Here is a 13,166-nt window from a genome sequence, read left to right on the forward strand (position 1 = left end):
GGGCATCCAGACTCAGCCCTGTGACACAGCTAGTTATTTGTTGAGCCTGCCGGCACCCCCTGCATTGATATCACCTCCCCCGCACACAGAGAACAGTGCACTGGGCACTATCTGTAGAAGTTGCAGAGCAGTCTGTTGCAAATATTGGATGACACAAGCCTCTTCGGGCAGACAGTCAGTGTGTGTTTGTGTTGTCATACTGGATCAAGTTGTTATATGATATGAACTCTTGTAGCTTGAATGCACCACCCTCACATCCTCACTATGGATTGATGGCAGGTGTCACAGACCTCCTGCTCTGCCGGGTTGTCTGCCACAGGCTACTAAATGGAGTTTTAAAGAGGGGCTTACATGAATATTGAGTTTTAACACAAAGGTGAACATTTTTGTTCTACAACGCAGAGACATAAAACTACAGAGAGTTGACAGCTCAACTCAGGCTCATTCACATTCACCTCATGGCTGAAATAGCTCCCAGAGGATAAAGTTATACAAAAATGTTGCCAGAATGTTCTCAGGTAAAAGACATCAATCAATTTGCCAAGCCTGGACAAAGCCTGAAGATCTCGAAATGTTGCTCTGCATTTATTGGGAGCTAATAGAACAGTGTATGGATCTTTTATCTGGTTTGTGTCTTTAGTTTGAGTTTCTTAATAAGCACCAAAAGTACTTTGGATGTGTTCATCTTCTACTATATTTAGCTTCACAGGCTGCCCTTTTCATTGACCGTGTGAGAACACACTGAGACAAACTTGCCATAACAATAGTACACATATGCAACCAAAACCCATATTTTCTTTATTGTTGGTGAAAGAAACCCCAATGTTTTACATTTTTTTGTTATTTCAAAATTGGGTTCATGACACAAAGTTGACACAAAATCAATGCTTTAATTGTAATAATACCACCATATATGTGATACTAAAGATAAGATATAAAGTTACATTTTAGCAACAGTAACCCCGGAGTAGCTGGATATATCTGTGTTCTTCAGGAGGGGTAATGCTAAAGTGATCGTAGATAATTACACTGCTGCCATAATCTACATCTGCTTAATGATTGTTTCATCAACTGAAAACATTTTAGCACCTTCTGGGAAGTTTATTTGCTTCCTTCTGTCTCTCTCTGGAAAATGATTTATGTCAAATTAACTCTACTCGAAATGAATTGGTTGATAGCTAAAGAGACCAATCTGGGTTGAAAGATTAGTCTCTAAACAGCTGATTATGGGGTAATCAAACCACCTCAAGAGAGTTTATGTAATCAGAATGCTGGGGTGATTGTAGAGGGAAAATGCAGATGAGGATGACAGGGATACAGACACCACTCAGTGGGAGCAAATGTTTTGTGTCTTCTACTTCATTATTTCACAATATTCATGTTGCAATGTAGCGGTAAATGATTGCTGAATTTGTCTGTTTCCCGTAACGGGAGCGTCTTTACAATATAGTGCAAGCTAAAAGAGAGAATGGTGTGAAAAAGATTCTGATGCACCTATTGGCTTTTTGCAGAGATAAAAATTTACTTTTTCGTCCACCCACCAAATGTCTAATGAACATTCAAATTTTACCAGTCACTCAATAGATTACCATTGTTTTTTTGGCTGGTGAGTGAAGCAAATTTACCAATATTTGGCTGGTGGATAGTGCTAATTTTGAACCCTGGCTATTTATAAGACTAGTGGAGATAGATAAGCAGGCCACAGCATTCAGATGAAACTGCAGTAGAAGACTGCAAAGAGTCGTTTCAACAAACAATTTCAAGTTGTAACCCAGTAGCATCTACAGTAGAACCGCCTGAACGATTACATTTAGAGGTAGAAAAAACATATTGTCTTTAGAGAAAAAGTAATGGCTCTCAGACAGGTATTAAATATTAAGACCTTCCTCTAACTGGAAAACCAGATTTAAAGCTGATGTCTTTAATGTCTTACTGAAATGTGAATTACAGCTTAATTCATCCAGATAATGCAAAATGCTATACATAAAATGTTTGGTAGTCCATTTTGTACTGGGTTCCTTCATCACTGTATAGGCAAAACTGCATTTGAACTTTAAACAATATGTTGATGGATGCTCAGCTGATCTGGTGAATGCAGCCTATATTGTATGTTTCCACAATCATACTGACACGTGTGTTTGGAAGTACATCTTTGGATTACATTACACTGTAGATAACAGAGCATGGCATGTGTATGCATGTACACACACACACACACACACACACACACACACTATCTCTGTGTGCATTCATTGCTATTGTTAGCTTTAATTTGACACATTTTGTTGCCTCAGCAACCGTCGATGTCATCTATTGTAATGCATTGAATTTGAGAGATAGTGAGAGGTGACCTAGAGAGACAACAAAGAGCTATGATGGTCGAAATGAGATTAAGAGAGGAACACAGAAGGATGGTACTATATTCACTGTACAGTGAGTATTGCAATTAAACTCTACAACACTACATCTCTTGCTTCCTATAGTCACACACATTGTTTTAATATTGACCCAAAAATGTACAACTTCGGCTAATATTAAAGACAGAAATCAAATGTGAAAATGAACCACATAGGTGGCTGATTATACCCTCTAATGAATAATAGTGGGTTTCAATGTATTCTACTGTAGTTAAACCAAACCTTGAAGCAAGGCAAGGACATAAATCAAATTTAAACAATAATTACATCTACTCAGGGATGTTGTAAAAACCTGCAGGACAACAAATCCCACTGAGGGAGGATTTTAAGGGTTAGTAAAGTGTTTCCCAACTTGTATTCATTTTAAAGGCAGGTAATGTAAGTCTGGGTATCTGTGGGTGAGAGACATTTTAATTCTGAAATCCATAGTAGAATACATTTATAGTGATAAATTAAATGTGCAATTAGATCTGGGGGGGTTGTGCGTATGCAAGCTTGTGCTTAAATTCATCATTCATTTAAATTCTAATGCAGCACAATTTGTAATGGTGCACCAAACACAGCAGCCCATATGACAAACCAAGCTCAAGTGTCTGTATCACATTACATACTGTATGTGTCTTTTCTCTCTCCTTTTTTAAGACTGGGATCCACCCTAAACAACCTTGAAAATCCTATTACAGTTCCTAGGTTTTCAGCAGTGGTTGTCATGACAACTGTGCATTTTATTTCTGGCTCCTTTGAAATGGTGTGTGAGATCAGAGATCCCAAATGTTATGTAAGACGATGTGCACTGTTCCAGACTGGGGTTTCCTGCTGCAGAGAACTTAAAGTAATTAATTACAGGGGAATGACAGACACTCAAGGCACTTTGTCTCCCCGTTTACCTTACAGCTCTTAACACATACTGGTAAGATGTAGACTGTAATTGTTATGCAGAAAGCTAAGCAGGATGGCATATAATAATGCTGCTCATTTTGACACATTTTGCTGAAAACTGATGTCTGTTTTCTTGAATCTCCATAGGACACAGAAGAACAAAAATAATGATCAAGATTTGTGCGTCAATCAGAGACGGGGAAAAAATGGAGAATAATAATAAATATTGGTGGTGCCTTTGACATTGGTAAATTTATAATAAACAGCGCTGAGGAATAATGAACAAATGGGATTGCAGGACAAACTGTGGCATCAAGATAGGATTTAAATAAGTAGCTAACCACTTATTGGATAAGGGCATTTTATTATTATTCTTCACTATACAATTCACTTCACTACACAATTTCAGTATCATGTAATTTAGAAGAAACCTTTTTTCTTCAAATTGTAAACCTCCCAATTTTTTAGCCACTTCCAAGAGACGGGTTTGTGTGGTTAATGTCACAAATACAATATATGCAGTGCTAACTTCAATAAATCTGGAAATGAAAACCAAAGACAGATTTTGGACATTTTGCTTGAACGATAAATCGATAGAGCTTACTCAGTCATTAACAGCTGCAGACACACAGAACTGATCTTATTGACTCACAGTATCTCTCAGTTCCTAATTATAAAACTCCTTTGTTGCATGCAGACAATGTGTCCTCAAAGCTTTGTAACTACAAGTGCTGGTCTGTTGTTCATTTACCACAGATTATAGTGCCCACATTATTAATCAGAACTATACAGTCTGATTAACAACTATACTATAGAACTATACAGTCTCCATGTTTAGAGGCAATACAATCAGAAATGATGCTATCATAATATGGTGAGTGGAATGAATGAAAGGGAATTGTCTTTATATTAATGTAGAGATTTGACATATATTTTGTCTTTTATTTTATGTTCTTTATCCTTTGTCATTTAACATCAAGTACAATAAATGTTGGATCTCATAAATTACTGTATGATTTTACTATGTGCATATTGTTCCAGCATTGCATGAAGGTAATATAGAAAAACTCATTGGAGCTTGAGGAGTATTCATCATTAAGCACCTTCCAGAGCAAAAGAATATAGGAGGTTAGGCTGAACTTTTTAACCCCTCATATAAAAGCTACTAAACTCTCTAATCTTAAAGTCTCTTTGATGTAGTACAAAATGTGTTGCTCTTTCTGATCACCGCCCAGTGAAATGCATGGCTCTTCTCAAAATAATTAGGCATACAGCTAATAATAACTGGTTCACCACTGCAGGGCTTGAGAAATAATACTTTTATCACAGATTCCAGATGAGTTAGTTCAATTTGTTGAGAGAATCAGCTTCTAACTGCTTACAAAAATGCTGTGGGATAGGTTTAGGAACCTAGGGACAGATGTATAAACAATACTGTACATAAGCACAAAAGAAATACATTCAGTACAGAGTACACCATTTCCCATATACAAACTGCTATTTATAAATGAAGAATGTGCGGTAAGAATGTGTGCACCTCACGCATACTTACATACAGAACAGGCATACGGTTATCAAGAGATTCAAATAAAATGATGAGGTTGTTGCCAATGTTTGCCAATTTATCTGACTTTGTTATTATTTTTGCAGTCTACACAGCGTTCTGTAAAATGTCAAAGGCACAATTATAAAACACATTTTAAATCATCTAGGAGTGATACATTTACATTTTTTATTTACATTCAAGCCGATATTTCCCTGTTGTCAATGATATTTTTAATTTTAAAGTCTGTGTCCATATGAGCTCTTCAAATTAATCATTTATAATTTTTCTGATGTTTAATAATTATAAGATATTGCGCGATGATGGTTGACAGGTATGCGATGAATTAGTGGTATGGTGCTATAAACAGCCAAAGCCCTGTGTAATGGTCGTGCAAACAGCTGTTCTGGTGCCATTGGAGAACCTAGCAGATACAACAGAATCGATGAAATTGCACTGCTTCTTTGCCCTACTTGTCACTGATAGGTCTAATGAGTGGTGGAGCGGGCACAAGTATCAATATGCAAACAGATGTTTAAGGACGTTTATACATCCATTTATGGCTAACTGTGGGAGTGGAAATGAGGCTTTTGCACATTCACCCAGCTCCACAATGACTGAGATTTAGAAAAGAGTTTTATGCAACCTGCACTTGGTCTTTTTTACCTTATGACAGAAATAATAATTTTTTTCTGGTAGCAAAACACCAATAAAAAAGCATTTTGATGCAGCCTTGCTTCTGTATATCTGGTTGAAACAGGATGTTAAGCAAATTTCTTCCAGCCTCCTGTAGAAGAAGAGAAAGTATTTCTACCTGACTTACTGTAAAAGAGAAATATATCTCTTGCCAAACATATCTTTGCCTCCATACTATATTTAAAGCTGTACAGTGATTATTGAAATGTTTGTGTCTTTTATACTGCAGGTTAATCCACATTTCTGACTTTATTAGCGAGATTAACAACTTAAATTCACTTCAACACTCTGTAACTAAGAATTGTCATTCTTAGTTATAAATAATTATACTTCCATGTGTACTATAATACTGTAACAACTTCTCACTAAACATGGTTTCTCTATTGCAAGAATGTTCACCCGTATTATACTGTAGATCCCTTGGTGCATACTGTAATGGAAACACCATAAAGTGGGAGGATGAAATATTTACATAGAGCAATCAGAGCAAGTCTCTCTCCTACTTGCTTGTATCTTATTTCTTTCTTTTCTTCTTTCTTTCCCCTTCTCTGAAACAGACCAGACATTTTCACCTTGGTCCCCGTCTCGAAAGTTCAATGAAGGCAGACGCCTCCCTCCAGCCAGGAACATGAAGGGCTTATCGGGCAGCCGTTCCCAGCACCAGATCCCTTTACCCTATGGCTTGGACTATGACCCTCACGTTCATGACCTCCACGCTCACCATGGCTCTGACTCCCGCCACTCGTCCTACCTGCTCAGCCCCACAGAGAGCTGCCCCATGGACTTCCACCACCGCTACTCGCCGCGCAGCTCCATCCACTCTGACTGCATGATGATGTCTCCTGTCATGATGCCCCCAGTTGCTGTGTCTGAACACATCTCCAGCAGCACATTCCCCAGAATGCACTATAGCTCACAGTATTGTGACCCAGCCACACGGGACGACTGCGCTGCCATCACAGCCTCTGCCACCTCCCCAGCTGTTGCTGCTGCGGCGGCAGCGGCAGCCGCATCTTCCCATCTCGCCGGCACCAAGAGCAACCGCCTTCCTGCTAACCTACTAGACCAGTTTGAGAAACAAGTGCCACTACACCGCGATGGCTTCCACACGTTACAGTACCAGCGCACTTCCACCACCACTGAGCAACGCAGCGAGAGTCCTGGCCGCATCAGACACCTTGTTCATTCTGTCCAGAAGCTCTTCACCAAGTCCCACTCCCTGGAGGGATCATCCAAGATGAATGGCACAAAAGGTGATATGATGGGAGGCGGAGGTTATCACCATCATGGTCACCACTCCACCAAACATGGTAGCAAGAGGAGCAAGAGCAAAGAACGCAAGCACCGCTCTGGTGGCTGGTGGAGCTCCGACGACAACCTGGATAGTGACAGCACCTACCGCACACCCAGTGTCATGTCGCGGCACCATGGGGAACATGTCAGCCACTGCTACCCAGATTCCATGCACAGCCACCACTTTGGAGACCTGTCACTCAAGACCTCTAAGAGTAACAATGATGTCAAGTGCTCGGCCTGCGAGAGCATGGCCATGGCGCCCGAGGGCAAATTCATGAAGAGGAGCTCCTGGTCGACACTGACAGTCAGCCAGGCCAAGGAGGCCTATAGGAAGTCATCGCTTAATCTAGAGAAACCCATGATGCACTCGATGCACTCCGACCTCAAACCTTCATCGCGGACATGTCACTACCTACAGGTAAGTGGTGCTTTACTACTTTATGTTTTAAATGGACAAAAATCAAACAAAATAGAAAAGACAGAAGAAAGAATAATAAAACATGAATATATTAAAAGATGGATTAAGGTTCTTTATGTTATACTTTATGTGGATGGTAGCCTTCTGTTTGGAGCTACTGAAATAAATGTTTATCTTCTACAGCTGGTATATGTCACTATATAACACTGGTTATATATTCCAAATTAAATTTTGGTAATTGAATTAAGTTTGCTATTATTTTGGAGCGCCTGTTTGTGACTGTCACCTGTCAATCATACTTACTATTAATTGTGATGTCACTGAGCTTAAGAGTTCATGCTCGATGAGTGGTTTAATTTATGGCAATTTAAGCAGTATAAGAAATTAAGGTGGACTTTGGAGCTTTAATTTTACACATTCCACTTACTATATATACTCAATTGTCAAAGCAACCTTAACATACAGTAATGGTACTTGGTACTACTTCAGACAGTATTTCAAAGCTAAAGTAATAGGTTGAAAGGGCAGTAAATGCATAGAAGCCCTGAGCGTCACCAAAGATATCAAACAATCATTGAGATCAATATCCATTTGTCCCCAAAGAGGACCTCTTGAGTATAATGCAGTGATTGATGTATTGATTAGAAATCCTGCTAGGGAGGTCTTTTGGATTCCACCTTTATTTGTGTTACTCTCCTGAGGGCAATTACAGTGTCCAGTGTGAGAAGCCAATATGTTTAACCAGGATTCCCTTTTGTGTAATCACCTCAGGGAGCTATTGTCAATTAAGATGTAGAGATCAATTGAGTGAATCAATGTCATAGTGGAAGACTCTGAGAATAAAAGGCTAACTGAGCTAGACTGCAATGTAGAAAACACACAGATTTGGTGTCTTAAAAAAATATACTGTTCAGTCAGAGCTCATAACGCTGTTACCGATTACACTGCAAACGCACCACAGCTGTGTCAAGTAATAATTGTGTATTGCCAAACTCTGTGTAATACCGGTAACATGAACTACTGCTGCAATACAGTTTTTCAGGTCTCTGCCTTTACTATCCCACTGACACATTAAGAGTTTCAACTAGTTTAGCCACAGGTAGTGGCTTCAAAAACACATTCAAAAGCCAAGTGCTTCAGGTTATGGCTATCTTTGATTCAATATCTTTTAATTTTTAATATTCAGCCCTTAGAAAATGCTCTCATCCAGAGTTATTCATGGTCAGTGCAGCATAAGCTTAAATTCAAATGTCAAATAGCTTCACATGAAGGTGATTTAACATCTAAAAATAACGGCAACATGGTGACAGGGATTTCTGTGCCTTCTGTAATGTGAATTAAACTAAAAAGGGGGCATCATCAGGCCTTAATAACACATTTAGGGGTTATCTGTGCTTTGGAACTCTGCAACTTCCAAGAAGACTTTTCTATAAGGAGAAGTTGGCATGGACTCCCCTCTCAGCCCACTAAGAAATAGTCTACTGCTTGTAATTGGGATGACAAGAGCCAGAAGTGATTGGCCATTATTAAAGCTTGCCCCAACTCCCCCTGAAGATGATGTATGCCTTCTACTAACATTGCATTCATCCTGCTCTGGCCCTTTTTTCACATTGTGCTTTGTTATGATTGTGCCTATCCTCACCCAATCACCTAAAATTGTGCTTTTGCACCCAATTTCAGAAAAAATGACAACTGAGTTACATGCATGCACTGTAATCTAATTTTAACTGTGGGCCCTACTTTTACTAGTGATAGTGAATCATGATGCTCTCATATAAATGCATGATGCATTTCTGTCAATGCTTGGAAAGGGAGGAGAGGTTGAATCTTAGCCCAGTGCATGCACGTTGATGCTATGTGGAGTGCACAATTACACACAGACACACAAACTGCAGTTGTTTGTGTGCCATGGGGACAGAAAGACTCTGTCAATACAGAGGCTCTCTCACTGGCATTCGACAAGCTTATGTGTCAGCAGGCAGTGACCCTACAGCTGCTACATGGGCACATTCTGAGTGTGTCCACACTGAGAGCCTATTCAGTGGAATACGTGAGGGGAGATCTGTGCACAGGCGTTGTGGTCAACGCTCTGTTTTATTATCTATCTATCTATCTATATTATCTATTTTATCTGTTTGATGTTTCTCGGTCCTTTAGGTCTGAGTTCACTTGTGATGAGGACAGGTCTGCGTTGGGAAAGTTGTTGACATAATCTTGTTTCAGCAAGTGTCAAGTATTCAGGCTAGCCTCCGAAGCCAACAACCGCTGTTGTACGGTGAAGCTTACGTCAAACAAAATGACTATTACACATTTTCAGCTGTAAATCCTAACTTGTAAGCTCTCAACTAGGCTCAATGCAGAGATATTGTACAATGTGACAATTTCCTATTGATTTTACAAAGTCTAAGAAGCCAACTTGAGGAAACCTTTATCTATCTTTTTTCTATTTTTGCGTCTGTTTTGCTTTCTTTCAAATTCTAAGATTGACTTTTACTAATTATGAGATGTATTTTATCGCTAACTTGGCTGGGTCTTCTGTGTAAAAGAAATACTTTAACACGATTTAGCTGGGTAAAATGTAAATAAAAAATGGTTTGGACTGGTCCCAAGATGCTGGAGCATGTTTTGAAGGTGAGAAACGGTATTAAGTATGCAGTAAAGGCAAACGGTACAGAGTTTCTGCAGTATCCAATAAATCATCTAGCCTCAATCAATCATATCTTATCACCCTTTCTTGTCTGAAATGTAGCCAGAACAGTGCTTTCCTTTTATTGTAATAATGAAATCTGCACTCATTTCAAAGGGTGTTTAACTTCCAGTTACAATAAGTAGGTGACTAAGCTTTCAGAACCGTACTTACAGAATTAAGTAGACTGCATTTAGTGTCACAAATCACATATCTTATCATTTCAACAACCAACAACTAACCAGCATACTGTGGGAAGAAATTACAAGACTCATTCACTTACAAACTAGAAATTGTTCTGCCAGTTCTTAAAGGTCAGTGTTTTTTTGTGCTGGTAAGTGACAAGATGCTTTATCCCAAGGTTATTTTTGTACAAAGTATTCTCAGTGTTTAGTGGTAACTAATGATGGTGTAAAGCAGCTTGCCTGTATAGCTGCCTCAGTGGCACAGCTGAACATGTTCCTTCAGGTGTATCATCAAATAAGCACAGATATAAGGTAATGCTAATGAGCTAGCATGATGCCTCCATGAGTGATGGCGTCCTTGTTAACCACAGCTCCAGACGATCAATGCCCGTGCATTAGGAGGAAAATGATTCTTTTACTTTATTGCGGTCTTTAAGCCTGATTAATTTAGTTTCCAGACAATTGCTGCATTTTATTCCATTCATGTGGGAGAGGATAAATGTATGCATAGCAGATTAGTGTGCGTGATAGTTTTACTGATAGGTCTTTAAAGGAAGACAGAAGCAGGTCAGTCAATTACCATGTTACCTTCCCAGGTTAGGCAAGGTTGGAAAGTACAATCTTTTTTTAAGCAGATGACTCACAAATATGATGTGAATGAATGAATGATCATCATTAATTTCCCTACTCTGCTGTTGTATACTGGCAACATGGCAGTGAGTCATGCTGCCCAAAAGTTTATTTGTTTTGAATTCAAAGGAGTTCTAGTCGCATATGGTCTAAATGCTTCAGAACCCTATTCATCTTAACTACAAAAACATTTGGGGAAAACATCTGAGTAAAATATACTAGATTAATGATGGTGGAAAGCAATTGGTGCTATTATTATCATCTCTCTACATTTTCCCATTTGCCACCTTCCATAGAACAAAAAAATGTTCATCATTTTAATGTTAAGTGCCTTATGCTGTCTAGTCTTTCACCTTTCTGCCCTGCTGAAGTGGACCATCAAGTCAAAGAGGATTTTGGATGTTAAAGGAAAGACAGAGTGGAAGAGATGGCTGACAAGACCAATAGCGAGAACAGATGTGAAGGAGAAAGCATTCCTCTACCTCTAGATGGAAAAAAGCCATATCAGCCACTCTGCTTTCTGTGAGAACAGCTCAGCGACTGTGGCGGAGAAACAGCTAAGCTATATGATTGAGAAAAGTGAGTAACTGGCAGAGCATTAGCGACAGTCCTGTGCCTAGGGCTGTTATTCCAAGAGCTAAGGCAGCCCTGTCCACTGGGACAACTGCTACAGCTGCACTACATACTGACAGAGTGTTGTACTTAGATCAATATTGTGCCAGAGCATGTAGTGTGTGACACATTGCCATCGTAAATCACCATCTTCAGGAACACAAAATCTCATTGTGTGTGCGTATGATTCAGATCCCATGAATAATTTGACTTGTCAATATTAATCACAGTTCAATCTCAATAAAAATCAGGTGAGCTAAAATGTAAACAGTATATTGAGTACATTAAAATATTGAGGGTAAATGCTTTTTAAGAGTGAGTTGTATTCTACCTTGATTTCTATCACATCAAAATGTAATTAAAACCTAATGGTTTTTAGTACATGAGTACTTTATTATGTGTAGATGTTTGTAGCAGAACACCCCACAGTGTACAATAATTAGTACACAATCACTATGTTAATCATGATGCTGTAATGTTAAGAACAGTCACTGTTTTACACTTATTAGAATATGAACACAAAAAAGCTATTCATGCTACATGATGTCAAGGCTGTGATTATATACTGTATGTATTTGAATGTTTATGATTTCTGTATTTTTGGTTGCTTTCAGGTATTGTATGTCAAAACATATGTTGTGCTCCTTTGGTTGTCAGTCAAAGCTAATTTAAGAGCTCATATGTTTTTTTTTTGTATTAGCAGGGATGCTGGATGCTGTGCCATTAATGACAGTGTGCTGATTTAAAAGTTACAGCCCTAGCCTCAAGGGTATGACTGGCAGCCTTGGCTGTACAAGCATAAAAATAAACAAACTGCATCGCCGTCAAAAGAGTGCAGGATATTCTATTCATCTTTTTCTACAAATCCTTGAATTAAGTATGCTCATGTTTTGATTTGCAATATAAGTTATATTCTCAAAAGTAGTCTTACCCTTCCCATTCAACTGGTTTGATGATCCTGCAGATGTAAAGTAGTGGGTTCCGTCGGGTTCGGGCTTAATTTCTATTATTTTTCACGGGCTTGGGCCGGGCTCGGGCTTGCGCTTCGGGCTGCATGGTAAATGAGCGGTCAGGTGATGCGTTTCAATTAGCGTGAAAATGGATCTTGAGAAGGTGAAACGGAGGATAGTCTCTGGAGAACTTAATTAATTTCTATGTTCCAACTTCCAAGTGGCCTATAGCCTCCGTTATTCATGAATAAATTATGTTAAAAAATGTGTAAATGACTCATTTTTTTTACGAAAGACAAAGGAGCTGTGTGCGTGCGGCGCAGTCTCTTTTTTCTTTCTCTCCCTTTTCCGCCGAGTGCTGCGTGTGTCCGACACTCTAATGATGCTGATAGACGGCCTTTACAGTCAGGCTGTAAATGGGTTCGGGCTTTTAAAAAGCTGTCAATCAAAATGTACGGGTCGGGCTCGGGCCGAACTCTGTCGGGCTCGGGCCTTTTCGGGCCGTACTTTTAAGGCCCGATTACAGCTCTAATTTGAACTCCTTCTAGAAATGTGCTGATGAAACTCACACAGTACTTCACAAACATTTCCCTTTAAACCACAAACATGGACTCTAATAAAATTAATGAATGGAAAGCTAGGTTGTGGATATTATTAAAGTTATATAGTTGTTGAATTGCTGACATACCACAACTGCAAATTGTGATAGTGATTAGAATTTATTTAAAGTTATATGACTTGGACAAATGCTACAAATCCTTTAAATGATGGATCTAAGTGCATCCCCCAACTGTAAGGTGTTTGTAGAGTCTAAACATATAAATAAAGAGAAAGAAGAGGTTGTTTTTCAGACC

The 13,166-nt window shown here is 39.0% G+C and overlaps 1 protein-coding gene across 1 annotated transcript in view; it reads left to right on the plus strand.

Annotated features, from left to right (window-relative positions):
• Window positions 1–13,166, plus strand: part of LOC114572855 (disks large-associated protein 2) — an 81,309-nt gene that overhangs the window by 26,002 nt on the left and 42,141 nt on the right. Inside the window, exon 2 of the mRNA XM_028604637.1 lies at window positions 6,093–7,249. Within this exon, the coding sequence (XP_028460438.1) occupies window positions 6,093–7,249 (1,157 nt within the window). The remainder of the gene's footprint in view (window positions 1–6,092; window positions 7,250–13,166) is intronic.

This window comes from Perca flavescens, chromosome 18 (assembly GCF_004354835.1).
Source record: "Perca flavescens isolate YP-PL-M2 chromosome 18, PFLA_1.0, whole genome shotgun sequence".
In the NCBI taxonomy this organism is placed as follows: domain Eukaryota; kingdom Metazoa; phylum Chordata; class Actinopteri; order Perciformes; family Percidae; genus Perca; species Perca flavescens.